General features: G+C 48.1%; 2 protein-coding genes and 1 long non-coding RNA gene across 3 annotated transcripts; 1 reads left to right on the top strand and 2 right to left on the bottom strand.

Moving 5' to 3' along the window:
* The first annotated feature begins 4,414 nt into the window (after positions 1-4,414).
* LOC135577359 (uncharacterized) lies at positions 4,415-8,579 on the top strand. Its single transcript, XR_010469102.1, has 2 exons — positions 4,415-5,554; positions 7,456-8,579. It is a non-coding gene; the product is annotated as an uncharacterized LOC135577359 (long non-coding RNA).
* Positions 8,580-13,176: 4,597 nt separating this feature from the next.
* LOC135577358 (uncharacterized) lies at positions 13,177-15,176 on the bottom strand. The gene is made up of 2 exons (XM_065046637.1): positions 14,855-15,176; positions 13,177-14,696 (listed from the first exon to the last, which is right to left on the bottom strand). Exon 2 carries the CDS (start codon positions 14,607-14,609, stop codon positions 13,554-13,556), a length of 1,056 nt encoding a protein of 351 aa, XP_064902709.1. The 5' UTR covers positions 14,610-14,696; positions 14,855-15,176; the 3' UTR covers positions 13,177-13,553.
* Positions 15,177-18,975: 3,799 nt separating this feature from the next.
* Positions 18,976-20,663, bottom strand: LOC110356681 (Trans-acting transcriptional protein ICP0). Its single transcript, XM_021283623.2, has 2 exons — positions 20,313-20,663; positions 18,976-20,154 (listed from the first exon to the last, which is right to left on the bottom strand). The coding sequence occupies exon 2, from the start codon at positions 20,065-20,067 to the stop codon at positions 19,012-19,014; it is 1,056 nt and encodes a 351-aa protein (XP_021139298.2). The 5' UTR covers positions 20,068-20,154; positions 20,313-20,663; the 3' UTR covers positions 18,976-19,011.
* Positions 20,664-26,984: the final 6,321 nt, after the last annotated feature.

The following is a 26,984-nucleotide window of genomic DNA, read 5'->3' as shown; positions in this document are numbered from 1 at the left end:
CTCTGGTTTTAAGCCTACCATCCTCTTCTTATTGTGTTGAGTTCCTTTAAGCTATTGCACGATAAACAAAACCAGTTGAATTTAGGATTTATCTTCACTAGTGACTCAGCTGTGGCTTTGGCAAGAATTACTTCCTTCTTCCAATAAAATAAATACTTGAGAGCACAGTGCTGAGATTGCAAGGAAGCCCTCTCTATATGTGACCTGGGTTGGGAGTATACTATTAAATAAATGCAAAGCAGGGGATTCTTTATTTGTTATTTATTTGTGTTTGTATATATTTACTTCAACTAAGCAGGGGTTGATGATGCTGTTTTGCCATCTATTCACCATCAAAAGACCAAACCATATACTGAAGATACTTTTAAGTCCAAGGATGTTTTTCCTGACACAATATTCTGAGTATGTACCTTCTATATATGTGGCAACATCCCGTGTGGACGATGTGTCCTCTTCGCTGTAGCCTCCTGGTCTAGAAGCTTTAGAGGGTGGTGGAGAGTCTCCCTTCAGAAAATGACCTGTGAGTTTTGGCCATTTACACTGTGTTGTTATCTTCCCATAAGGTCTTTGAGGCTTCAGAATGTATCACAGGATTGGACCCTGCCTTTTGTGTATCCTGTGAGTCTTTAAATCGTAGAAGGTGGTGTAATCCACTCGCACATTCCCCCTGAAATAATCAGGGGCTTGAACTGGACTCTTAACGCTGAAACAAGAAAGCAGCTGGACATAAACACACATGGGTCTCTCAACATGCACAGCTGGATCAGCTCCACAAGAGTCTGAGCTGCGTAAAAACAGTCTTGACACGTACAGTTCACTTGTTGCTTTCCCTGATAAGAACAGAAACTGCCCAGTTTGAGATCTTGAGAGATACAACCAGCCACTCCCACAAGCCCTTGGTCAGGTTCCTCCCGTAAGTTTCAGTTTTCAGGCACCATTTGACTGTGTACAATGTACTTTGGAGCATCTCCTGTCACTCAGTGAGATGTTGAACAGAGGAACATGCACAGCTGCTACAGACAGGCAATTTTCCTGGTTTTCTGTGTTTCTGCTTGCAGCTTTTCCTTGCTCAAGCACTTGGCAGCACTTGGTGAACTGCAGAGCACAAGGAAGGTGGTGGGGTTGCTAGGCAAGGAACAGCAACCAAGTCACAGCACCTTGACCATGGCACCAGTATTGAATGTTGAAATTGTGGAAAGTGTAATGGGGAAAGGCTGTGATCTGTTCATAAATACTCTTTCTGGAATCCATTGACTCCAGTCTCCATTGACTGTTGGCAAACGCAAAAAAGTCTTGAGTAGACAAGATTTTTTTTTCTGACCTACTGCTCCTCATAGAGTTTATCAAGTGTTGCACTGATCTTCACAGTCTCAACTGGCCCCAAAAAAACTACATCATCACCACCATTCAGAAAAATGTGTGAGGAGAAAGGGGCAACAGAGAGAAGCTGTCATAGACCGACCCTAATCCCCATTCCCCATCCCCCTGCTCTGCTCAGGGTGGGATGGAGGAAGAAGAGTCAGCAATGAAGCTGAACCTGGGAAGGAGGGGTTTGGGTGGGAATGTGATTTAGATTTTGTTTGTCACCATCTAACTCTGTTTTTAGTTAGCAATAAATCAGTTTTCCCCAAGTTGTGTCTGTTTTGCCTGTGACAGTAACTGGTCTGTGATCTTCCTGTCCTTACCTCAACCCATGTTCTTTCCTATCTTATTTTTCCCTACTGCCCTGTTGAGGAGGCGTGAGAGAGTGGACAGCTGGTGGCTGGCCAAGGCTAACCCACCACAATGATGTATACTATATATACACATATAGAATTATGAATTAGTGTATAAATGTTTATAAATGTATATTTTATTTATTTATACAAAGATACATCATACACTGTGCTACATGATACAGCTACTACTACCCTACACAATATAATAGATAATACACATGCATTTATCAAGATACAGAAAGATATGTAGCCCCAACAGCAAAGGTATAAAATGGGTTCAACATTCTTTAATAAGAGCTGATGGAATGAGTAGGCCAGGTCAGGTCCTGCACTTTACCAGGCTGCAGAACAGGGACTATGTGTCCAATGGGGGAACTTGGAAAGGACAGAGGGGCACCAAAAGGGTGGTGGGCACAGACATGTTCCCGAGGGCTATGGACCCTCCCAGGAGGCCATCAGGAAGCCCCTGGTGCAAATCCTGTGACGTGCAGAGACTGATCCTGTGAGCTGGACCAAAAAGGAAAAGACTTAAAGGGAATCCCCCAAACAACCATGTGAACCAGAAGAATCAGCCAATGGGCTTGTGAACCACAAACTGGATTTGGAGGTAAGTGTCAAACATGGGGTGAATGGCTGGGGGAGTTCCCTTTGCCCGTGGTTGTGAGGGATCTTCTAACTGCCTGTAAGACCACTATGGGGGCACCTTACCAAAGTGAAGCAAAGTGTGAGATCAGCAAGAGATTCTCTTAAATGCCGTGTGAAACAAGGTAGCTCTAATTTGCTGCTGGTAATAATAGAGCGTGGCTGTTGATATTACCACCTATCTCAAACAAATCTTTGTCAAACTCTAGGCAGGCTTGTGCTGTTTTTTCTGTTCAGATGGACCGTTCACAAAAGAAAACACTGTTTGGGATGGACAGGTGGCAATACCTGGCTAGAGGGGGCAGAATGTGAACACACAGGTGGGAGTTCCCGACAGTGATTTCCTCCTTGTGAAGCAGCGAACGGACCTGAATTAAATCAGTCTTTCAGTAATTTCAGGAGACAGGGATCCCGATGTCTTTCTTCTTCATTGGCTTAGGTTGGATGTCTTACTCCAATAGCTTGTTTTTTCAGTGAGGACCTCTGAAGGTTCTCATCCAGAGTCCATTCCCATGGATAGAAATCCTTGGGGAGCTGGGGGTGGGGGAAGCCAAATCCATATGTCGGTATGATATGATACCAATTTTCATGTGCCATCTGTTCTGCCCCTTTTCCTATGCAAACTATTCATAATCCAATCAGCTTATTGTGAAATGACAAAGAAGTCACGCAGTCCAGGAAGACCTGTGCACTTCTCTTTCGAGAAATGGCTCGTTAAAAATCAGTCCTAGTCTAGTAAATAGAAACACCCATGTCAGCACTAGCCTGACTGCTTGATTGTTAGCAGCAGCAAAACCAACGTAACACAATCTTGAATGGGAATTTCTTGTGCAATCGCAGCCTTTGGTCTGGGAGGCCTTGTGCAGTTGCTGGACAAACTCACTGCTAGCACATTCAAAGACCTGAACTGACTTGAGACCAGGTCCCCAGTTTCACAGTATCACAGTATGTTTGGGATTGGAAGGGACCTCAAAAGATCATCTAGTCCAATCCCCCTGCTGGAGCAGGAACATCTAGGTGAGGTCGCACAGGAACATGTCCAGGCGGGTTTTCAACATCTCCAGAGAAGGAGACTCCACAACCCCCCTGGGCAGCCTGTTCCAGTGTCTGTCACCCTCACCGAGAAGAAGTTTCTTCTCAAATTTAAGTGGAACCTCTTGTGTTCCAGCTTGATCCCATTACCCCTTATCCTGTCATTGTTTGCTACCGAGAAGAGCTTGTCTCCGTCCTTGTGGCACTCACCCTTTCTATATTTATAAGCATTAATAAGGTCACCCCTCAGTCTCCTCTTCTCCAAACTAAAGAGACCCAGCTCCCTCAGCCTTTCCTCACATGGGAGATGCTCCACTCCCTTAATCATCTTTGTTGCCCTACGCTGGACCCTCTCCAGCAGTTCCCTGTCCTTCTGGAACTGAGGGGCCCAGAATTGGACAAAACACTCCAGATGGGGTCTCACCAGGATGAAGTAGAGGGGAAGGAGAACCTCTCTCGATCTGCTAACCACCCCACTTGTAATACACCCCAGGATGCCATTGGCCTTCCTGGCCACAAGGGCACAGTGCTGGCTCATGGTCATCCTGCTGTCCACCAGGACCCCCAGGTCCCGTTCCTTTGTGTTGCTCCCTAATAGGTTGTTCCTCAACTTATACTGGAACCTGGGGTTGTTCCTGCCCAGATGCAGGACTCTACACTTTCCCTTGTTAAATTTAATTAGGTTATTCCCCGTCCAACTCTCCAGCCTGTCCAGGTCCCGCTGGATGGCAGCACAGCCTTCTGGCCTGTCAGCCACACCTCCCAGCTTGGTGTCATCAGCAAACTTGCTGATAGTGCACTCTATTCCCTTGTCTAAATCGTTAATGAATATATTGAATAATACTGGCCCCAGTACTGACCCCTGAGGCACTCCACTAGATACTGGCCTCCAACTAGACTCCACACCATTGACTACCACTCTCTGGCTTCTCTCCTTAAGCCAGTTTTTCAAATGCTTTCTTCGTACAGATATGTAGAAAATCAATGGTTCACCTTGCCAGTCTCCTTCAGTGGCCTGGACCAGACACTGCAGAAGGAGGTGTGAAAACCCATGTAGAGTACAACTGTGTGAAAAAATACCCTGGAGAAAGTTTTTGTCACCCCTATCAATTGAATGTTGTCTTTGTGCTCTGAAAGATGGGATTTATGCTCCATGCAAATTTTTTATGTGTCTTTATGATACACTTTCTTTATCATGAAATAATTTTCTGCAGTTCCCAGGAGAGTTCTGCTGCCGAATGGTGCCTTGTGTAGACAAACACAGTGGATGTATTCCATTCCACTGGTTTCACGTTTATTGCTTCTGAATTTCACAGTGCGTTCTCATGATCCTTATCTGGAGAGGAACTGAGATTCAGTTGCCCTCCTCCCTAGCCTGTGTCCTTCTGTTGGAACTACGTGACCCTCCCCTACAATTTGTTTAGGAAGAACCTCATGTGCTCCGCTCCTGAACGCTCGTCTAGGTCAGGAATGTTTTGTGGGAGGAACACACAGGGTGACAATTGGTTTCTGGGGAGCAGGAGCAACCATTCTGGATGTTTAGAGGGCCATTCCCTAGTTTTGGTGTGTACAGCCTGCAGCATCTATCCTGTGCTCTCAAGCCAGACAGAGTCGCTCTGAGCACTGAAATCCCAGACACGATTGGCCTTCAGCTGTGGGAAGGAAAAGTGGGTAGTTTCCCGCTTCTACACAGAATTGCTTCCTTCTGATACAAGTAGGGCAACTCTGTTTTGCTTTTTCGTTGCAGAACCTTTGGAGATCGATGTGCAGCCGTGTGCTGTGGACTGCAAGTTCACACCAGTTTCTCTGAGCAGAGTTCAGGTCAGGTGTCCATCCTGCACCCATGTTGCTGAGTGAGAGAGTTTTTCACTGTGGCAGGCCTTGCTGGGTAGGCAGACAAGTAGAATGACGTTGCTGACTTTCTGCAACCATATTCTGTCCCTTCCTGTTCAGCACTTGCCATCTACCCTCAGCACGACTCTGGGGACGTGGATCTGATCTAAAATTGCTTTCTCCGCAAGACAAGGAAACAATGACTGTGCAGACGGTTCAACTCCTAGCAGGCCACATAGAGAAGCCCCAAATGCAGTCTGACCCAGGAGGATACAGATTGAGAAGTGCTGTGGGAGCTGCACCTGCACAAGTTTTCCCTTGTCTTTAAGGTACCATTTTGTTTCTCTTTGTGCAGAAAGAACACTGGGGATGTGTATTTCCTTCCACACCTATCATCCATCTGTGTGGAAACACTTAAACAGGCATACCAGGAGAGAGTATTTTTCTACCAAGCAAAGCTTTTTTTTTATCAGTAATCCCTGAGACATCAGTCCAGCACTGAAACACAGGGAATCTCAATTTCACTACGGTGCAATAACAAGATGAGTCATGGGAGTAGTCACAAGAAGTGCTTTCCTGGAGGAGTCCCTTGCTCAGGAATGATTTCTTGCTGATCAGTCTGTACCTGACTGGGTCCCAATTTCCACATCCTATGTAGAGTCCGGGGAACATGAGAACTGGTCAGGAATTTAGGCAAATAATGGCTAGACTAGACTTGGCTGGGCTGCCTTTGGCAGTTTAGGGCAATTCTCTCTCACATGGAGGAGGTCCAAGAATAGTGTTACTGTTCAGCCTGTGAATGGCCTCTTCAGGCCAATTTTACAGACATTGAGAACAGATCTCTATTAATCCATAACTTGCAAGAACAAATGCAGAGGAGTACTAAGAATTGTGTTCTGTTTTGTTTTGCTTGGCTTGATTTTCTTTTATTTAAGTGAAGGGGCCTTCTTTTGTAAATGTGATGCCTTTTATTCAAAAATATGAGAACTCCTGCCACGTGTCAGTATTTTACCTGTGTGAATTTTATCCGGGAACCTGCTCTCTCATACCTTTGAGCAAATGAGCTACTCAGCCTTTTCACGAGTGGACTTTGAATGGCAGAATCACAGAATGGCTGAGGTTGGGGGGAGGCTCTGGAGATCACCTGGTACAGCACCAGTTGTTTGTATTTTTTCTGTGAGGTGTTTAAGAGCGGCATGATGTTAAACTTAAAAAGAAATTGCTGAACCAGAGGCAGATGCTTTAGGAGGAAACCCATCGAGGGCTTCAGGTTCTAAGCACAGGATCTTGATGGCGTTTGGGATGCCCTGGGTTATCCTGCGTGGGCTGGTGCTGCTGCCTGAGAAGAACATGAGCCCCTCTCAGTCTTCCCTCAGGTCTCCCTGCTTTGCATGGGATTTTGGGTGCTCTTTTATGTCAAAAATGCTGGAAAACCTGCCTGTGTTTGGGCTCTGGAATCTTAACCTCCCTGCAGGTGCTACAGCTCAGTCTTACCCTGTGTCTTCATTTCTTTCCTGTTTTTACAATGGTATTGGTTTCCATGGTGTTGAAAGCCTTACACAGCTTATGTGCTGGAACTGCAGGGAGATTATGGCATTAGCATTAACTTTGTTTTTAGGTGCCTGGCAGACATATCTGTCTTGTGTCTTTCCCAGGGTCCAGACCCTGCAGTTTGTGCGGGAGAATGGTGGGGTGCCCGCACTGCCTTTGCCTCCTGAACCTTTGCCTTGGGCAGAGGCGGCTACCAGGGGAGGAGAAAAGAGTGTCGAAGGAGAAAGAGGAAACAAAGGCAGAGCCTTGGGGAAAGAGACTTCACGGGATGCAGCGAGAAGCAGAGAGGGCTGTAGGAAAGCATGAGGTAGGGAAGCATGGGTGTACAGGGAAGAGAGTGTTGATTGCAGTGGAAAACAGAGCAAGTCTGGAGGGCAGTAATGCAACAGGAGCTGGGGATAAAGGAGAGGGTGCAAGGGCTGCCCTGGGAGTATAAAACCTAAAGACAATGGCAGGAAGAAATAAGTAGCCTGAAGGCAAAGAGGGAGAAAAGAGGAATTCCTGGTGTGTGCCCCTGTTTGGAGATTTGATGTGGGGGGATGAAGGGATCATCATGATTTTATACGATGGTGTTTGTAGGATGAGAGGAATGAGGCCTGAGAAATAACACACCCAAAGGGATCAAATGATGTCACTGGAGAGTGGAACTGAGATGTGACTGCTGCATCTCTTTCAACAGGTGAAATGCCAGTGTGGATCTCAGCTGGGAGAAAATGGACGAGAGGGTGTGAAATCCCCTCAGCATGGACCAAGCAGCACTTTGCTTCTGGGAGTGTTAACATCACAGGTCGAGGGCCACTGCTGCTGACCTGACGGCGTGTCCTGGTTACCTGCCTTGCGGGCGTGTCAGGATTTTTGACCATTTCACTGCCATCCTACCCTTGATCCATACATACGCTTGTGTAGCTGTTGGTTGCCACTTACCTCCCTGACGAGGCTGGCCAAGTGCAGGGATGCTCTGTTGCTATGGAGTGCAGCAGAACAGAGGCAAGAAGGGATGTTTTGGATTTCCATTTGTGAATGAGCACAGCAGTGATATCTGTAGCATCGGAAGAAAACATATAGGTTTAAATAGCACTGCGTACCTGAGAAACAAAGGACAACACAGCTGCGTCCATATGCACCCGCTGTCATTGACAAGAGAACTGGTGAATCACTCTATTTGTTTTCTTTTTCTGGTTACAGTAATAACAGTTATTTCAACAGGACATCACTTTTCCCTGCAGTCCACCCGTCTCTTTCCCTCCTGTCGTCCAGAAAGGCTACTGCAACCTTCTGCTCTTCAGCATTGGCTTACAAAAGGCTATTGCAGTCTGTCACTGGTTCTTATCACAATGACAAATCCAAGCCTGAGTTATTTATTTCACAGTCAAGGGAGGGGCTGTAAATCCAAGTCATGGATGCTTCCTTCCACGCTCTTCTGGACAGGCTGTGAGTGGGAATTGCCCACCTCAGAAGGCAGAAGTGACGGAATTCCTGCTGTTACTCTAAGGTTTTGTATTGTAGCACAGCCCAAACAAGAAGACTGTGATGATTAATAACCTCGTAGGAGTTCAGTGGTAAGAGATCTTGCATGACTCAGGCTTTCAGGATGAGGCCCTCCATTTCACTGCAGCAATTTCCCTTTTGTTTTGCTAACTGGTCACATCTGTGTGTAGTTACAATAACATTACAAGTCTCCCTGAGTCTTGCATGTGCCTGAGGGAACCACTATAAGGAAAGAAGGGGAATGTATGAACAAGGATGAATGAATCAGTGTTGCTTTGTGCAAGAGGCAGAAATCAAATTAACATTTCCTTTTGCTTTCTGGTTCTAGCGACTGTGTTATTTCATAAATTGGGCAGTTGCTGTAAGGAGGCATGTGGCTCACAGCTCCCTAATTAGTTTCAAGTTTAAAAGTGTTTTCAGGGATAGGGGAAAGGGACCTGGGGGTCCTTCTGGGCAGCAGGATGTCCATGAGCCACCACTGTGCCCTTGTGGCCAGGAAGGCCAATGGTACCTGGGGTGTATTACGAGGGAGGGAGGTTAGTAGGTCAGAGAGGTTCTCCTCCCCCTCTACTCTGCCCTGGTGAGACCACATTTGGAATATTGTGACCAGTTCTGGGCCCCTCAGTTCCAGAAGGACAGGGAACTGCTGGAGAGAGTCCAGCACAGGGCAATGAAGATGATGAAGGGAGTGGAGCATCTCCCTTATGAGGAAAGGCTGAGGTGGCTGAGGCTCTTTAACTTGGAGAAGAGGAGTCTGAGAGGTGACCTCATTTATTTTTATAAATATGTAAAGGCTGAGTGTCAGGAGGATGGAGCCAGGCTCTTCTGGGTGACAACCAATGATAGGACAAGGGGCAATGGGTACAAACTGGAACACAGGAGGTTCCATTGAAATATGAGAAGAAACTTCTTCACAGTGAGGGTGACCGACACTGGAACAGGCTGCCCAGGGGGGTTGTGGAGTTTCCTACTCTGCAGACATTGAAAATCCGCCTGGACACCTTCCTGTGTAAACTCATCTGGGTGTTCCTGCTCCGGTGGGGGATTAGTACTGGATGATCTTTCAAGGTCCCTTCCAATCCCTGACATTCTGCGGTTCTGTGATAGGGTGAGATGCTTCAGCTGGAGAAATTCATATCACTAAACCCCGAGCCTTTGGATGATATTTCCCACTAATTTATCTGTATTTAGCTGAAATTTCCACTCAATTTGCCTATAGTATGAATGTCCACTTTATATCTCAGCAGCTGGAATAGCATTTGCTAATCTGTTGCAATCTGTTACTTACAATATCGCAGTGGGAAAATTCAATATCCAATCATAAACTTGTTTAGCAGGAATTTGAGGCTGAGAAGAAGTGGAAAACTGCAAAACAGATACCTTGGGCACAGCATCATGAAGGCGTTTTCTGCAATAGACAGTGATTACTGTGAGAGATACTTAATTGCCACCCTCAACTGACCTCAAACACTGAAGAACAAAATTCTTTATAAAATTAATCAGTGGGGTTTGTTTAGTTGTTTTTTTTTTTTGTTTGTTTGTTGTTGTTTTGTTTTTTTGGTTTGGTTTGTTTTGGGTTTTGTTTACTTTTTCTCACCAGCACTGATGTTTTCTAACAAGGAAGCCCATTTTTTGCGGTCAACCTAAGCAGACGAATACTCTGTGTAGTTAATGGATTTGTTGGTGGAGTTTTTGCAGGAGTGGATTTGCGATTGAAAATTGATCCTGCAGTATATGAGAAACATGCAGGATTGGCTTCATGGGTTGTCGGCTCTCTTCTGACTCTGAGCATCCCTTTGGAAAGTTGACCGCAACTTACCTAAGTACAGAAAACACTTCTCTGATGAAAAAATGTTTGTAATCCCAAAGAATCCAGTTATATTCACTGAAGATGTTCCACCAGTCAGAGACTGTTTTCGTCACAACCTTTACAGGGCAACAGGGGTCCAGTGCATTTCTCTGGACATTTCTTTGGCTCCGTCTTGTTAGAATAAGGTTCCATAATGGGGCATCCAACTCTGGAGAAGGCTCCAAGGGACAGAGAACAGTGTCTGTTGCCCTGAACTAGTGCAAATCTTTTGGAAACAAGTGAGGGGTTTCCTTTGGACCAGATACTTTTATCAGCTCTCTTGAAGATGAGCAATGAATGGACTTGAGGTGTTTTTGCCGGAGAGCTTCTAAGAATGGAATTTGTGACGTGCTTGAATGAAGGTCTGTCTATCTGAGCTGTTCCCTGTAGGACAGCTCACAGGAGTAAAGTAGTTGTTAACAGAAAGGTAAAGCAGACTGAGCCTCAGCCTGTTGATAATCTGAATTGATTCCAGATCCAGAAAGTTTATAAATGGACTACAGTATCAGCAAGAGGAACTGCAGTGACAATAGTGTAAGGGACCCTGTTTCCTCATTCTGGAACTGCAGCTGATTGTGGCTGCCACCTCTTTTGTGGCTTTAGCCTTCCAGTCACTTAAGCTCAGTCTCCAAGCTCAGGGTTCTAAAAAGGATGTATGAAATTCACCAGTTTCTCTCTCTATCAGTGTTGTCTTTGTGCACAAAAACAGTTTTAAAAGCTTGCGAATAACTTGTTTTCCATAAAAACCAGAGGGTTGGTGTCTCCCTCATTTGTGTATCTTTGCCAGCAGGAAAGAGCTTCTGCATTGGAATTATGTGCAGCATTTCTGATTAGATTTTCAAAGAAGATGTCTATTAAACTTCAGTGTGCCATGGTGGAATTGGAGCATCTTGCTCTCTGGGACTTTCTCAGAAGTTGTGCTCCTTCTCAGCTCTTCTTCAGGTCTGTTCTACCAATGGAGTGAGTAAAACTGGCAGAATACAGTAAAAACAACAGGTGTCCGTGATGGCGGCAGTACAACTGATGAGCCCATGATTAACACTTGATGAAGAGTAAGATGCCATATGTGCAGAGTCCCCTTTCTCTCCAGGGCCACATTTCCAAACCATTTGCTTTGCTTGCATCCCAGTCCTGAGGCATTTCAGTTGTATGCAGCCATCAAATCAAAGGGCAGATGCTCTCATCCTGCAATTTAATGGAACTCTCATAGAGCAGTCTCCGTAAATTAGGCACAGTTAACAATGGCAGAATTGGTGGGCATATTCTAACTTTACACCAGCACACTCCATTAAGACCTTAAAGGCCAAGCACAGTGACTAAAGACATCTTTCCCAAATGCCAGAAGATTCATACTAAGGGCTTTGAATCAGTTTTTTCTTAATCATGCTTGATTTTGAACTTCTTGTTGATGTTTAACTTTTGTGAGTAACAAATGACCAAATGCAACCCCTGTGCAGTGATCTTCCCTATAGGTGAACTGTCTGCAGGCAACTGAAAGTGGTCTGGAGCATTTCCTTACACAATCACTTACACGGTGTCCTGAACAGCGTGATGATTTGTGTAGCATGCCTGTTGTGTGGCCCATTCCTCACATGGCTTCCCTGGGAACGAAAGAGTTTGGATCGTCCCCTCAGCCCTGGGACCCTTTCTGCCTGGCCGGGTTGCGATGGCTGACACGGAGTCAGTCTGAAGGACCAGGGGCCACGTCCTGGAGTCCTCACCCATGCAAGACTTACATAAAGTTCAGTGACTTCTGTTTCACTGCAGACACACGATCGGTTCCTTTATCTTGGTGAGGCCCACTCTGACAACTCTGAAAAAGCACATCACAATGGCCCGTGCTTGAGTCTGAAACATTTTATGGAAAATCTGTTTCTCAAAGCTTTTTCTTAAGCTGAGTTTTCTCAGCAATGGTAGTTTAGAAGAATTTGCATGAAGCATTCTTGCAGATACTACCTGGTTCTTGTGCAGTAAAGCTATTTATGTTTTTGCAGGTGTGTCACGTTTCCCCATAGGTATGGGTTGCGAAGAGGTGACTCATGTTCGTGTGTCCCTTTGGGTAGGATATAGTATACACAATACTTGTGGTCATAGAATCACAGAACCACAGAATGTTAGGGATTGGAAGGGATCTAGAAAGATCATCATGTCAATCCCGCTGCCGGCGCAGGAACACCAAGAGGAGGTTACACAGGAATGTGTCCAGGTGAGTTCTGAAGGTCTCCAGAGGAGACTCCACAACCCTCCTCAGCAGCCTGTTCCAGTGTCTGTTATTCTCACTGAGAAGAAGTTTATTCTCAAATTTAAGTGGAACCTTTTGTGATCCTGTTTGAACCCATTGCCCCTTGTTCCACCATTGGTTGTCACTGACAAGAGCCTGGCTCTGTCCTAGTGACACTCACCCTTTATATATTTGTAAACAATAAGGTCACCTCTCAGTCTCCTCTTCTTCAGGCTAAAGAGACCCAGCTCCCTCAGCCTTTCCTCATACGGGAGATGCTCCACTCCATCATCTTCATTGACCTGCGCTGGACTCTCTCCAGCAGTTCCCTGTCCTTCTGGAACTAAGGGGCCCAGAAACGGACACAATATTCCAGATGTGGTCTCACCAGGGCAGAGCAGACAGGGAGGAGAACCTCTCTCAACCTACTAACCACCCCCCTTCTAATACACCCCAGGATGCCATTGGCCTTCCTGGCCACAAGGGCACAGTGCTGGCTCATGATCATCCTGCTGTCCAATCTACACTGCTCTCCAACAGCTCATTCCCCAACTTGTACTGGAACCTTGGTTTGTTCCTGCCCAGATGTAAGACTCTGCACTTGCCCTTGTTATATTTCATTAAATTTTTCCCTGCCCATCTCTCCAGCCTGTCCAGGTCTCTGGATGGCAGCACAGCCTTCTGGTGAGTCAGACACTCCTCAGAGGTCCATAGACAAAAGGCTTTTATTTTTGCAGCTCGACACAATTGGCAAATGACTTGCTGGCAGAAGGAATTACAACATTTAGACTCAATTGGTAAACATATAGAGTTTGCAGCACGTGTGGGTCTGTCAATCTTACGTTACTATATAACTTAAGAAAAGGAAAGCAGACAAGTAGAACTATAGGGAAGAAAGAAAGGAAGAAACGAGAGAGATTTGACCATCCCTGTGGCTCTGCTCTGTGTGTGATGGGGTTTGTAGGCACTTCACACCTGCTCTGCCCTCGCTGTAGGTGTGTGTCTGCATCAGGGTTTCCTGGGGAGGTGGCACCACCCACATGGCCCTGGGGCTGTGGGGACCCATGGCCGTGCCCCCCAGCAGGCAGGTGCCAGCCACGGTTGGCGCGGGGACAGGGAAAGGCCCCAGGAGAAGGGGGAGAAAGCAGCACCCAGAGACTGTGTCAAGGAAACAGAAGTTTATTTGCTTTTTCTTCCACTAACGGAAGCTGGAACCCCGCTAGTGCCTCCGGCGCGACGGCCTCTTGCGGGGCTGGGGAGAGTCCTGGGGGCCGGGGTTCCTCCTCTTTGGGGGGCGCCGGGGCCCCCTGGGCAAGGGGTCCGTGCCCTGGCCGGCAGCGGAGGGGCTGCGGCTGCAGCCCTGGGCAGAGGGTCCTGTAGGCGCCACCTGCCCCGGCTCCTGCTGGGGCTGCTCCTGCTGCGCAGGCCCGGGCGCAGATGGAAGGCAGCTGGGAGCCCTGCGCAGGGCGGCCTCCGACGTGCTGGCTTCATCCTCCACGTCGGAGCCCGCAGGGCTGGTGGGGGCCAGCCTGGGGTCGGGAGTCCCCACGTGGGAGCTGCTGGGGCTGGGGCTGGTTGCGCGGCCGTAGTCCTCCTCCTCGGCCCCGTAGGAGCACAGCAGCCTCCAGGCGTCCTCGCTGCAGCGCTCCACGATGACCTGGATGAGGTCACGCACCAGCGGTGCTGCATTTTCCTGGAGCTGGGGCTCCATGCACTGGACCAGGGCCTCCTCGTCCAGCCCGTGGCAGCACAGGGCGTACAGGATCATCCTCTGCGTTGCCACCGCCAGCCACCACTGCTCCTCATAGATGGCGTCCAGCTGCAGGCTGAGCCAGGGCAGCACGGGCTCCAGGAGGTGCTGGTGTTGCCGGAAAAGCCCTGCCCAGACCTGGGGCAGGAGCCCGTCCACGGCCGCCGTGTCCTCCGTCTCCACAGCCCCCTGCTCTTCCGGGAACGGCGTCCCCATGACAAAGAACAGAGGGGACGCCGCGGGGCCAGAGCGGCTGCTGCTGACCGGGCGGCTGGGAGCTGCGCTTGCCTGGGTGCTGGCCAGGGCTGGCTGTGCAGGGGACATGCCGACACACAGGCAGTCATCTCCCTGCACAGAGATCTCGATCTCCTCCATCTGGCCTCTGCAGAGTGGGCAAGTTGATGTCCTCTTAGCCCAGCGCAGGATGCAGCCCACGCAGAACTGGTGCCGGCAGGGCTGCACGAAGGTGACGGCCTTGCGAGCTTCCCGGCAGATGGGGCAGGTCCACGCTGTCTCGCTGGCCATGGTTGTGCTGTGCAGCGGGTTGGGGAGAGCTGAGGAGCAACAGCTGCTTCCCCTGGCTGGTCCCGGTGCTGCCAAAGGGCTTGAGCACTGCGAAAGGAGAGAGGCCACGGTCCTTGGCTGTCCCGTGCAGGGGAGGAAAAGGGAGCAAGGAATGCCCGGGCAACTCGAGCAGGACACCCTGCCGGCTCCGCAAGCCCCATCGGCCACCCCACAGCCAGCCCGGGGACGTTTCCCGCACAGCTCACCTCCGCTGCTGCAAGTGTGTGCCGCGGTGCCCGGCTGCCTGAAGCAGGCAGGGCTGGGGAAACACGGGGGATGGCTCTGGGATGGGAGCGAGAGCTGCCACCAGCAGCCCCCAAAGCACCACCCAGCACCAGGAGAAGCCTCGCTCTGACGTCCACGCCTCGCAGGCTGCTCGGCAGGAGTCCAGGCACGAGCCAGGCTGAGCCAGGCTCTGCCGGCGCCCGGAGATAAGCAGCGAGGACGCGAGGTCACAGTCCGTGGCTCGGCGATGTCACAGTCCGTGGCTCGGCGATGTCACAGTCCGTGGCTCGCTGACGTCACCCTCCACCGCTTGGTGATGTCCCAGCCGGGCTGCAACCCTGCATGTGCACGACAGCAGGAGAAAAAAGAGCACCTTGTTTATCGTTTTTGCTTCTACGTTTCCCTGCTGCCCAAGCTTGCTCACCTGCAACATGTGTCTTTGACTTGCTCCTTTAGTTTCTAAACAGGGAATTTTTCTTCTCTGCAGCCTCACCGGATTGGTGGTGATAGGCACAACAGCACTGTAGTTCTAGTTGTAGGGCTGCACAATTGTTCTGCATTCTCACAAAGAAGCGGGATGGGTTGCCTTGGTGCTCTCTGACTGGAGGGGAACACTAAACCAGGCACGTGTTCTCTCTGCAGGCTTTTTTGGCAACCGTTGTTCCATCTGCATGTGTACAAGGACAGGCCTCCGTCCAGAGAACGTCTCTAAAATAACAAAGCAGCATCTAGGTCATCTGAAGAAAGTCCAATTGCAAATTTACAATTGGTCCCCACAGGGCTGGGATTGAAGCTGTGCTTGTCTTCTCCTTCTGCCTCACACTGTTCAGTTGAAAAGCTGTCCTAACTGCGTGAAGACTTCAGAATTGGAAGAGTACCGTGCTAAGCAAGCTTCAACCGCTGACGCCTTCATCTCTGACAGCATGCAGGTCCTTTCCTGAAAGGAAAGCCACAGAATGGTTGAATTAATAAAAACGCGTATGAACGCTACAAACCCTGCATTTGTGTGGACTGTTTGAAAAGCCAAAGAAACCCTATTTGAAGTCCTTTAAGTTTCCTTGTCCACTCTTAGCTGTATCTTCAGGAACACCAACTTCTTAATGACATAATCCTTAATTCAGTAACTTCATTAGAGTCTTCTGTTGCTCTCATGCCCTTCCAAGACAATTTTGAGGATGGACAGATAACAGAAAGAGATGCACAAAAGCAGAATTTCAGGCCAAGGACCCCTGGAAAGTTTTTAGTTCAGGAGAAGCGTGGTTCTCTGGCCTGTTGAACAACGGACCCGGGAGAACCTCTGCCTAAAAAGTGCGGTTGTGTTGGGAACACAACATCTCCAGCAACAGAAAACTAAAACATCATGGGCTCACCCAGGGGACACTTGCAGAAGAAAGTGTAGGAGAGATTTAATTCTCTGTGATTGGTAGAAGATCTGGGAAGGGCAAGCGTGTTTCCTGGGATGTGCTGCAGAGAAATGAGCTCTTGAATGAGACATGTGAGGAGAAGGAAAAAAAGAGAGAGAAGGAGGCTGATAGATAGAGAGGACTAAACCACAGAGGCCGTGCTCTCTATCAGGGCAGGGCTTGTAGGATTTGAGGAGTGGTTTATCTGGCTTGGCAAATTCAGAAAGGTACTGCGGATCAAAGGCTCCGTGTGAGCAGGGATGCCCAGCCAGCTGCACCCATACCAAACCAAACCTCTCATCCTCTTCACCTCAGCAGCTCCTTGCTTTTATGGAGAAGGTTTCCCAGAGGTGTCATTAAAGACATCAAGTAAAAGGCTCAGGCGGGTCATCTGGGGAATGTTGGGCTTGCCTCAAGATGCACGCAGAATCCTTAAAATTAGGTGCTGCCACTGCTAGACGGTGCAGTTGCCATTCATCCTAACGGAGGGTGGGTCCAGGGCATTTGTGATCTCTTTGCCGGTGTGGGTACAAATCGAGGTGAGATCCATTGAAGCCAGGGATGTTTGAGTGCCATGAGATAAATGACAAGCTCACCAAGCAAAACGAAGGAGTTATCCTTACAATACAAATAAAGTTATCCTTACAATACAAAGTCGAAGAGGGCTTCCACTTGCAATTCCAAGTGCTCGCTCGCTCTCCTCCTCTGTCTTTTTTTTCTGTTGTTCCTCACTTTCGAGTTTGGTGCCATTTTTCACAGTGTTTCTCTAGAGAAAACCAGCTGGGAAGGAAGAAGAAAGTTCCTTGTGGACAGCACAGTCGCTGTCTTTTCTCCTGTATCTGTTGTAAAAAGAACTCTGCTTTGGAAAAAACATTCCTTACTTTCTGAGGCCTGTGGTGATCCGTATGCAAGTGACCGCCAATTTCAGGAGTGTTAATCCAGCGCTGAGGAAGAAACCAAGTGGGACTGCAAGTCACGGGGAGTTGTGTGACATCACCAGCATTTCCTTCTGTGATCTGACCCAGGACCGAAGATCCTGTCACCGCTGAGCAGAGCAAAAGGGTTTCTCTTTTACCAAAGGCACCTTGGATAGCCTTTGGCCACAGGGCTTCTGTGTACCAGCCATGCTGCTGGCAGGCGGGCCGTGCACATGCTGCCTTCATCTTCTCCAGCATTTCCTAACACCGTTTCCTCAGGCGTTCATGCTTTCAGACTTTCATTTAACATATTGATAGGCTGCTGTTTTACGGAAAGACTTTTTGGAGAAATGTTTAAGAGCTGGTGGGCAACCCCCAGGAAAGCACAGCTACCACACAAAGCGATGGCTCCCAGAGCTCTACAGCTTCCGTGACACATGGGAGGTGTACTCCATACGCTGTTTTCCATTTCTGTCCTTCATTTCCCTATGACGAGCCTACAAGGTGTACAAGGGATATTGACTCCTCTGTGTCAGAAGACAGCACCCAGAGAATCCCGAGCTGGCCAAAAGAGGAGGCGGGTGTGAGCTTTCCATCAAAGGGCATCAGAAGAGCCAGTGCCATGTGGCAGGGAATTTGTCTGGAGCAGGTACCTGCCATGGGTCTGTTTCAGCCCTGGATGAGCCTCTCAAAAAACTCAGAGCGACCACCGAAAACAGAGACATTCAAAGCCTGGGGCAGAGATTTGCATCCAGACTTTCTCTCTAGTTCCAGCGTGGCAAATCAGCTTTTGACAGGGAAAGAATTGCTGGTGTTTTCTCTTTCCGTCTTTTATCCAGAGGCTAACTATGGCAGCCCCAGGAAACAGCTTGATCGTTTTCTTTCTGCTGGGCTCCATACTATGAACAAGGAGAAACGTATGCTGCTTCTGTCACATCACTTTGCAGCATGCGAATTTTTAAATGGGTCTTTCGCATTTATGGTATGGCTTCCCTGTGTCAGATCGTCCCTCGTCGTTGCACCTCCCTGATCATCATTCATGACGTTTTGGTGGTTTAAAATCAGCCTGTCGTATCATAAAATTCCAAAAGGAGCATCAGATGGAGGTTTTGGAGTCAAGGGACCCCAAACCGGAGATGAACTTTGTGGTGCAGAGTCAAGTCCTGCGCAGAGGTATGGGTGGGGGCAGAGGTGACTCATGTTCTTCAGTCCCCTTGGTTGGAAAAGAGTACACACAATAGTTAGGATCCATTAAAAAAAGGCATTTATTTTGCAGTTTGCCTAATTGGCAAATGAAAAGGAAGAAAGAGAGAGAGAGAGAGAGAGAAAGAGAGAAAGGAAGGAAGGAAGGAAGGAAGGAAGGAAGGAAGGAAGGAAGGAAGGAAGGAAGGAAGGAAGGAAGGAAGGAGGGAAGGAGGGAAGGAAGGAAGGAAGGAAGGAAGGAAGGAAGGAAGGAAGGAAGGAAGGAAGGAAGGAAGGAAGGAAGGAAGGAAAGAGAAAAGAGAGAGATAGAGAGATTTCACCATCCCTGTGGCTCCTCTGTGCGTGTAATGGGGTTTGTAGGCACTTCACACGTGTTCTGCCCTCACTGTAGGTGTATGTCTGCATCAGGGTTTCCTGGGGAGGTGGCATCACCCACATGGCCCTGGGGCTGTGGGGACCCATGGCCGTGCCCCCCAGCAGGCAGGTGCCAGCCACGGTTGGCGCGGGGACAGGGAAAGGCCCCAGGAGAAGGGGGAGAAACCAGCACCCAGAGACTGTGTCAAGGAAACAGAAGTTTATTTGCTTTTTCTTCCACTAACGGAAGCTGGAACCCCGCTAGTGCCTCCGGCGCGACGGCCTCTTGCGGGGCTGGGGAGAGTCCTGGGGGCCGGGGTTCCTCCTCTTTGGGGGGCGCCGGGGCCCCCTGGGCAAGGGGTCCGTGCCCTGGCCGGCAGCGGAGGGGCTGCGGCTGCAGCCCTGGGCAGAGGGTCCTGTAGGCGCCACCTGCCCCGGCTCCTGCTGGGGCTGCTCCTGCTGCGCAGGCCCGGGCGCAGATGGAAGGCAGCTGGGAGCCCTGCGCAGGGCGGCCTCCGACGTGCTGGCTTCATCCTCCACGTCGGAGCCCGCAGGGCTGGTGGGGGCCAGCCTGGGGTCGGGAGTCCCCACGTGGGAGCTGCTGGGGCTGGGGCTGGTTGCGCGGCCGTAGTCCTCCTCCTCGGCCCCGTAGGAGCACAGCAGCCTCCAGGCGTCCTCGCTGCAGCGCTCCACGATGACCTGGATGAGGTCACGCACCAGCGGTGCTGCATTTTCCTGGAGCTGGGGCTCCATGCACTGGACCAGGGCCTCCTCGTCCAGCCCGTGGCAGCACAGGGCGTACAGGATCATCCTCTGCGTTGCCACCGCCAGCCACCACTGCTCCTCATAGATGGCGTCCAGCTGCAGGCTGAGCCAGGGCAGCACGGGCTCCAGGAGGTGCTGGTGTTGCCGGAAAAGCCCTGCCCAGACCTGGGGCAGGAGCCCGTCCACGGCCGCCGTGTCCTCCGTCTCCACAGCCCCCTGCTCTTCCGGGAACGGCGTCCCCATGACAAAGAACAGAGGGGACGCCGCGGGGCCAGAGTGGCTGCTGCTGACCGGGCGGCTGGGAGCTGCGCTTGCCTGGGTGCTGGCCAGGGCTGGCTGTGCAGGGGACATGCCGACACACAGGCAGTCATCTCCCTGCACAGAGATCTCGATCTCCTCCATCTGGCCTCTGCAGAGTGGGCAAGTTGATGTCCTCTTAGCCCAGCGCAGGATGCAGCCCACGCAGAACTGGTGCCGGCAGGGCTGCACGAAGGTGACGGCCTTGCGAGCTTCCCGGCAGATGGGGCAGGTCCACGCTGTCTCGCTGGCCATGGTCGTGCTGTGCAGCGGGTTGGGGAGAGCTGAGGAGCAACAGCTGCTTCCCCTGGCTGGTCCCGGTGCTGCCAAAGGGCTTGAGCACTGCGAAAGGAGAGAGGCCACGGTCCTTGGCTGTCCCGTGCAGGGGAGGAAAAGGGAGCAAGGAATGCCCGGGCAACTCGAGCAGGACACCCTGCCGGCTCCGCAAGCCCCATCGGCCACCCCACAGCCAGCCCGGGGACGTTTCCCGCACAGCTCACCTCCGCTGCTGCAAGTGTGTGCCGCGGTGCCCGGCTGCCTGAAGCAGGCAGGGCTGGGGAAACACGGGGGATGGCTCTGGGATGGGAGCGAGAGCTGCCACCAGCAGCCCCCAAAGCACCACCCAGCACCAGGAGAAGCCTCGCTCTGACGTCCACGCCTCGCAGGCTGCTCGGCAGGAGTCCAGGCACGAGCCAGGCTGAGCCAGGCTCTGCCGGCGCCCGGAGATAAGCAGCGAGGATGCGAGGTCACAGTCCGTGGCTCGGCGATGTCACAGTCCGTGGCTCGGCGATGTCACAGTCCGTGGCTCGCTGACGTCACCCTCCACCGCTTGGTGATGTCCCAGCCGGGCTGCAACCCTGCATGTGCATGACAGCAGGAGAAAAAAGAGCACCTTGTTTATCGTTTTTGCTTCTACGTTTCCCTGCTGCCCAGGCTTGGTCACCTGCAACACGTGTCTGTGGCTGTGGCTTATCCCCAGTCCTGGCACCGTGTGCAGGTCTCCTGCGGGGAGGAGTGTGGTGGGACCAGTCAGCCTGGACTGCCCATGGCCGTGTGTCACCTCCCGCAGCTGGGAGCTGCCTTTCCCTGTGCGACGGCGGGGGTTGCAGGGAGGAGTCGTAGTGCTGGGGCGTCTGATGGGCTGCAGAGCTCCTGCTCGTGACTTTGAGGAGCTCAGGGTCGGTCAGCGCATGGGCTGATGGGCTGTGCTGTCTCATCAGCTGTTCCTACCTCTGACTTTTATAACTATTTTCCCTCTTTAGGCCATGATCTTATTTTCCTTCTGGCTTATCATTATCTGTTATTTCCAAGGTTGACTGAGTGAAAGTCGAGGGTGGTAAAGTCAGCCACCTGGGTCTACCCATTAACATCTTGTTGGGTGACAGCCCATACTTGCCATTCACAATTCTTCTTGCCTACATCAATGAGAGAGGCAACACATGTAGACTTTTCAGGCAGTCTCTGGACAATTGTATTGCTCATTTAGTTTTAAACATGGAGTTTTTCTTCTCTACAGCCTCACCGGATTGGTGGTGATAGGCACAACAGCACTGTGGTTCTAGTTGTAGGGCTGCACAATTGTTCTGCATTCTCACAAAGAAGCGGGATGGGTTGCCTTGGTGCTCTCTGACTGGAGGGGAACACTAAACCAGGCACGTGTTCTCTCTGCAGGCTTTTTTGGCAACCGTTGTTCCATCTGCATGTGTACAAGGACAGGCCTCCGTCCAGAGAACGTCTCTAAAATAACAAAGCAGCATCTAGGTCATCTGAAGAAAGTCCAATTGCAAATTTACAGTTGGTCCCCACAGGGCTGGGATTGAAGCTGTGCTTGTCTTCTCCTTCTGCCTTACACTGTTCAGTTGAAAAGCTGTCCCAGCTGCGTGAGGACTTCAGAATTGGAAGAGTACCGTGCTAAGCAAGCTTCAACCATTTACGCCTTCATCTCTGACAGCATGCAAGTACTTTCCTGATCCTTCCAGCTACAGAAGGGTTTGAATCAATAAAAATGTGTATGAACTCTGTGTATGATTTCTGTTTCACTGCTGACACAGAATCGGTTCCTTTATCTTGGTGACACCCACTTTGGTAACTCTAAAAAAGCACATCATAATTGCCCGTGCTTGAGTCTGAAACATTTTATGGAAAACTTGTTTCTCAAAGCTTTTCCTTAAGTCGAGTTTACTCAGAGATTGTTGTTTAGACGTGTTTTGGATAAAACACTTTTGCAGATACTCTGGTTCTTGTGCAATAAAGTTATTTATGTTTCTGCAGGTGAAACAGTGTGGTGACTGCAGGATGCTTACCTGAAGAACTTGCTGTGGCCTGTGCCCACATTCCAGCTGTGTGCTGGTTCATATCTCTCTTGACATATGGCATTTCATTCCTTCCAAAGTTAAATAAACCCGTTGTTTGAAATAAACTGAAGGCTACAGGATAGTAGCTGAACACTGTGAACTACTGTCCTGGTTTTGTTAAAAACAAGATCAGTTCTGTTTTAGTGATTTTTCTTTCAGCTAAGTTTTTCTAGGTGTCTGTACTTTTCTGAGTTTTAGCCTGCTTATTTTTCCTCGGATGCTGTACTCAGTGCTGAGAAGAGACCAACGGAATGCTGAAGAAGCTCACGTTTAGATTTATTACTATGGGAGCCAAGAAAGACTGATAAGTTTTCCCACGTTCTGTTGTGAGAGGGGCTTGTTTGAGGAGGGGAGGATGGAAGAGGTGACTAGAACTGACCAACTGAGGATGAACTGAGTATTCCATCTCGTAATCGTCATACTCCCTATATAAGAGGGTGATCACGAGGGTCACTCTCTTCGACCATGGCCGGCATCTAGAGAGCACCCTGTCTGTCTGCCTGTGATCTATGGGCCTCAGGCCCTGCATCCCTGCAGCCAGGTTCCAGTTTGCTGTGCAGTCCCACTCATGACTTCTGGGGTCCTGAGCTGCACCTGCTGGAGCCGCCAGCTCCGCACACCCAGCTCCACCGCTGGAGTGACGCCAACTGCACATCCAGCATTCGAGATTGGTTTTGTATATTTTGTATATATTCTCTATTTATTAGTAGCATTAGTAAAACCATTTAAAACTCTTCAACTTGAAGTCTAAGTCTCTCTTCCTTCCTCCTTATCTTTCCTATCATCTTTCCGATCTAGAGGAAGGTGGTGATAGGAGGTGAGGGGGTAACAGGGAATATCTGCCACGGTTTATTGCCGCCTTGCCTTAAACCTTGACAGCTACTGAAGTGGAAATAAAGGGCTCTGCCATTACTTTTCATTTCTATAAATAGCTTCACCCAAGGTGTGGTATGTGGATAACTTCTGAATGACAGTTACTTAGGTATCTCCAAGCTGCTTAGATGTAACTTTTACAAAAGAATTGTTACAATATTCTAAGGCGATTGCAAAAATTCTAAAAGGCCAGAGCCAGGGTTAATCTGATTCTGTCACTTAAATTAGTTCTGCCTCTTCCCTGTACGAAGTATCACACCAGCAATTAATGACGCAAGCCTTAGTATCTGCCATCAAGGTGTGCTCCTCTTTATTTTCTGATAGCCCTGTTAGATTTGAAAGAATAGGCACAATACAACAAGAAAAACAAGGTGTTCATACATAAGGCTGCCACACTGTTAATGGTCCATTCAAAGGGGACCAAAAGACAGAGTTTCAGACTCAAATAACAAATAGAGGATTGTTAACACTATGTAAGTTGAAAGTAAATTCAACAAAGGCAGTAAAATTCACCCCAAGTTTATTACCCCAATTTTATTATTACCTCAAGTTTATTCACCCCAATTATATTACAGTGAAGAATCAGCCAAGTCCTATATGTGGTATCAAAAAATTACACAATGGTTACGCAGATGTTACCTACTTTATATTAGTCAGTGTTTAACTCTCTCCTACAACACTGGAGAAAATATTCAATGCTTTTTATTTGAATGTACATCTTGTGATGGATGAAACTCACTTGCACTCACTGAGAATGCAAGACCCTTGCCTGCAGGGGAGGTAATGTTCCAGATTTTTTTCAGGCAAGATTCTATCAAACTAACATAGCAAAATGAAGTTTTTTTCCTGTTTTTTTCAGCCTAAGTCTTCCTTGGACAGGGATAATCAAGGGCCTGGAAATGAAAAAAACTACATAAGATTGGTGCAAAGATCAACGAATGGGTTGTTTCCAAAATGAAGGAGGTGATAAATAGACATGCTACATCTCAAGAGCAAAACAAATGAAAATCAATCAGCCAAATGCAGTCTAAAATTTGTGAATAGCTTTTAGCTGTTGAAGTGAAACTCTGAGATTAAACTACATATATCTTCTACCTCTACAATTCAAAGATGGGTATTTTTGTTTCTGTGTATAGGATTTTCATTCACTGTTGTTTGCATAACAGGTGCTGGACTCCCTAGATCAGGAAAACTCTTCCCACAAAGCAGACAGTGTTCTACAATGACCAAAGGAGTGTTAGAGCCACCTCTGGTTGATGCCTGAACCACCATGTGGAGGTTCATAAGTAGATACAACAACTTTCAGAAGTGTCCATCTCTTCTCTTTACTCACTCCTCCACACCTTTTAAGAACAAACTAGTATTCTCAGCCAGAAGAGAACTTTTGATCATTCAGGAGAAGAGCAGAGTTCCAATTCCTTTTTCAGTGCTAGTCCTTGACAAGAATTTTATTATGGTTGGGTTATAACTTTTAATCCAAATGACAGTCTTTTATTCATTTCTACACTAACATGTAAAGTGTAAATTTTGCAAAGCAAAGACATAAATAATCAAAGAGCAAGAGAGTTTCGAGTTAGTTTTGCTGGCTCTCAAACACAGAAGATGAAGAAGTGGAAGTGTATGGCCTTTAAAGCTTGTTTCTATGGAGAGAAATTAAAATTCTCTCTGGAGAGAAGAAAAACAAAATCTAAGTGGTATGACTTCTCTTTATAGGGGTGCTTATGCAAGATCCTCACTTCACAAGACACGTGGAAGCAATATGCTGACTCCTCCAAATTGAACTAATAACAAATTAGGTGCCTGTATCCCCCTGAAAAAGTGAAAATGCAGAAAACCTGATTGATCATTTTGAGTTTCACCATCATTAAAATCTTTCTGAGGAGTAAGTGACTGCATATTACCTTCAGGCATGTGCTGAACCAGCAGATCAAGCAATCTGGGAAAATGAAAAACTCCAGTGTCCAAAGCATGGATCAGCTGTAGTTGACAGCCTGTTTAAAACATCATGCAGCAGCACAGCACTTACTATACTTACTATATTTTCCATTTAAGTGCTGTTTTGAAGGCAAGCTGTCATCCCTTTCAGACAGTCATGAACAGAGTACCTCTGCTGCGCTACGTTAGGCAGTCTTTTAAATATGGCAGACGTCCGTTTAAGTATTCTCCTTGTTGCTGCCATTGGTCCAAGTTAATGTAATCCTGTTAAACACAGAGAAGTTCTTAAAAATGGAGATACAAATATAGGTATGTATCTTGATATCTGTAGCAACCCATGCTAAACCGTGTTGACAAGGAAAGTTTTAATTGAAGACACAAAGCACATATTTACGTATGATACCACTTGTATTGTAAGGAATCTCTCTACAATAGTCTGAATAAATATTAACCTATTCCCCTAATGCAGTTAGAAAAAAGTACTATACAAATAGGTAAGTGATAAGTTTTAATTTCTGTTTTTCTGCTAAATTGCTGTCACTGAAACTTCTCAGTCCATCAGGGTTCTTCAAGCTCTGTCAGACAAATAGAGGACTGACCTCTGGGGCAGAGAACATTTCTTACTTATTTGGTGAACAACACTTAGCAAAGGGATTCATTCATTTACTTATTTTCCCCTGCACTGCTTTAATATAACCAGTAAAGACAGCATGTGCCTCAGTGGACTGCTACATGTTCTAATAAATATATAATTTCCTTTATTTAGGCTGCACGACCTTTCCTCTAATGGAAATAGAATGTGAGTATTTTCTCACTGTATCATATGTAGTTACAGAACTGCAAGGAGAAAATAAACAATTTACAATAAAAAGTTCACGAGGATTCTCTTCTTTAGTGATCACTGCAGTGCACAAATAGATGAAAAACACTGTACCTCCACTCAGTAGCCTGTACAGTGACATTTCAAACCGACCTCAAGTATATGTTGGCACAAATGTTCTCCTGTGTACTTCTATAGGTGTGCTGGTTTGGCTGAACTGAGGTAATTTTCCAGGAGGTTAATCACTTTTCTTATTGGTAGTCAGCACGGTCCAGCTGTTGCTCTCTGCAACTTCGCTGAACTCGCTGTGCTCACAGTGTCCACCTGCTGCGAGCACACATTCTAGTGCCCGAGTATTTGGTCTGTATTGTTTTTATTTTGCTACTGTTTTATTAAATCTGTTTCTACTTCAACCCACGAGTCTTTCATTCTCTTTCCCTTCCTTCCCTCCAGAGGACAGGTGACTGAGCAATTATTTTGTTGTTTAGCTGCCAGCCCAGTGCTAATGGCAACTGTTAATTTGGCACCAAACATGTTAATTTTGGCACCTAAACATGAATGTCTCAGTGTGAATTTGGAGTTAATTTGGTGCCTAAACATGAATAGCTCACCTGGGAGAGTTTCAGACTTTTCAGTATGAAGGAATTTGTATAGTTCTGTTGGTAGAGAGCTAGACTCACTGCCTGAGAGTTTTTGGTTTGAGTCTGGCAGCAGATTTTTAAACAGAAAGTTGGATTTTATTTGATTTGTCACAAGCATTCATTATTTCAGTTCGGGTGGTGTGGTTGTTGCACAGAATGCTATGGAATTTGTTTTTACAGCTGTGTTCAGAACTATACTGTGTATTACCTTATTTGCCATACAAATTACCTTACTTGCCATATACACCATACATTGCTGGTTTTGAGTGTTTTTTTACTTACGGATGGTGGGTTAAAGGTATCACTGTGCTGTGTTGTTTAGTATTAGGCTATAATACCGTAAAACTCATTCAAGTGGGACCGATGGCCTATTTATATCCGTTATTTTCAATGGTAGTGGGCGAAGTGCCCAGTGAAACAGGCACAGTGGCTCCAGCTGCCTCCTCTGGGCGCCCTGCAGTGGACTTTGTGCATCATTACACCTTCGGTTTTACATCGAGCCCCCGAGCTAATCACAGAATCATGGAATCATGGAATGTTAGGGATTGG

The sequence above is a fragment of the Columba livia genome, chromosome Z (assembly GCF_036013475.1).
Source record: "Columba livia isolate bColLiv1 breed racing homer chromosome Z, bColLiv1.pat.W.v2, whole genome shotgun sequence".
Taxonomy (NCBI): Eukaryota; Metazoa; Chordata; class Aves; order Columbiformes; family Columbidae; genus Columba; species Columba livia.
This window is presented reverse-complemented; position numbering and strand designations above follow the sequence as displayed.

Coding starts and splice junctions, on each gene's coding strand:
- LOC135577358 (XM_065046637.1), bottom strand. CDS start 14,609: ATGGCCAGCGAGACAGCGTGGACCTGCCCCATCTGCCGGGAAGCTCGC.
- LOC110356681 (XM_021283623.2), bottom strand. CDS start 20,067: ATGGCCAGCGAGACAGCGTGGACCTGCCCCATCTGCCGGGAAGCTCGC.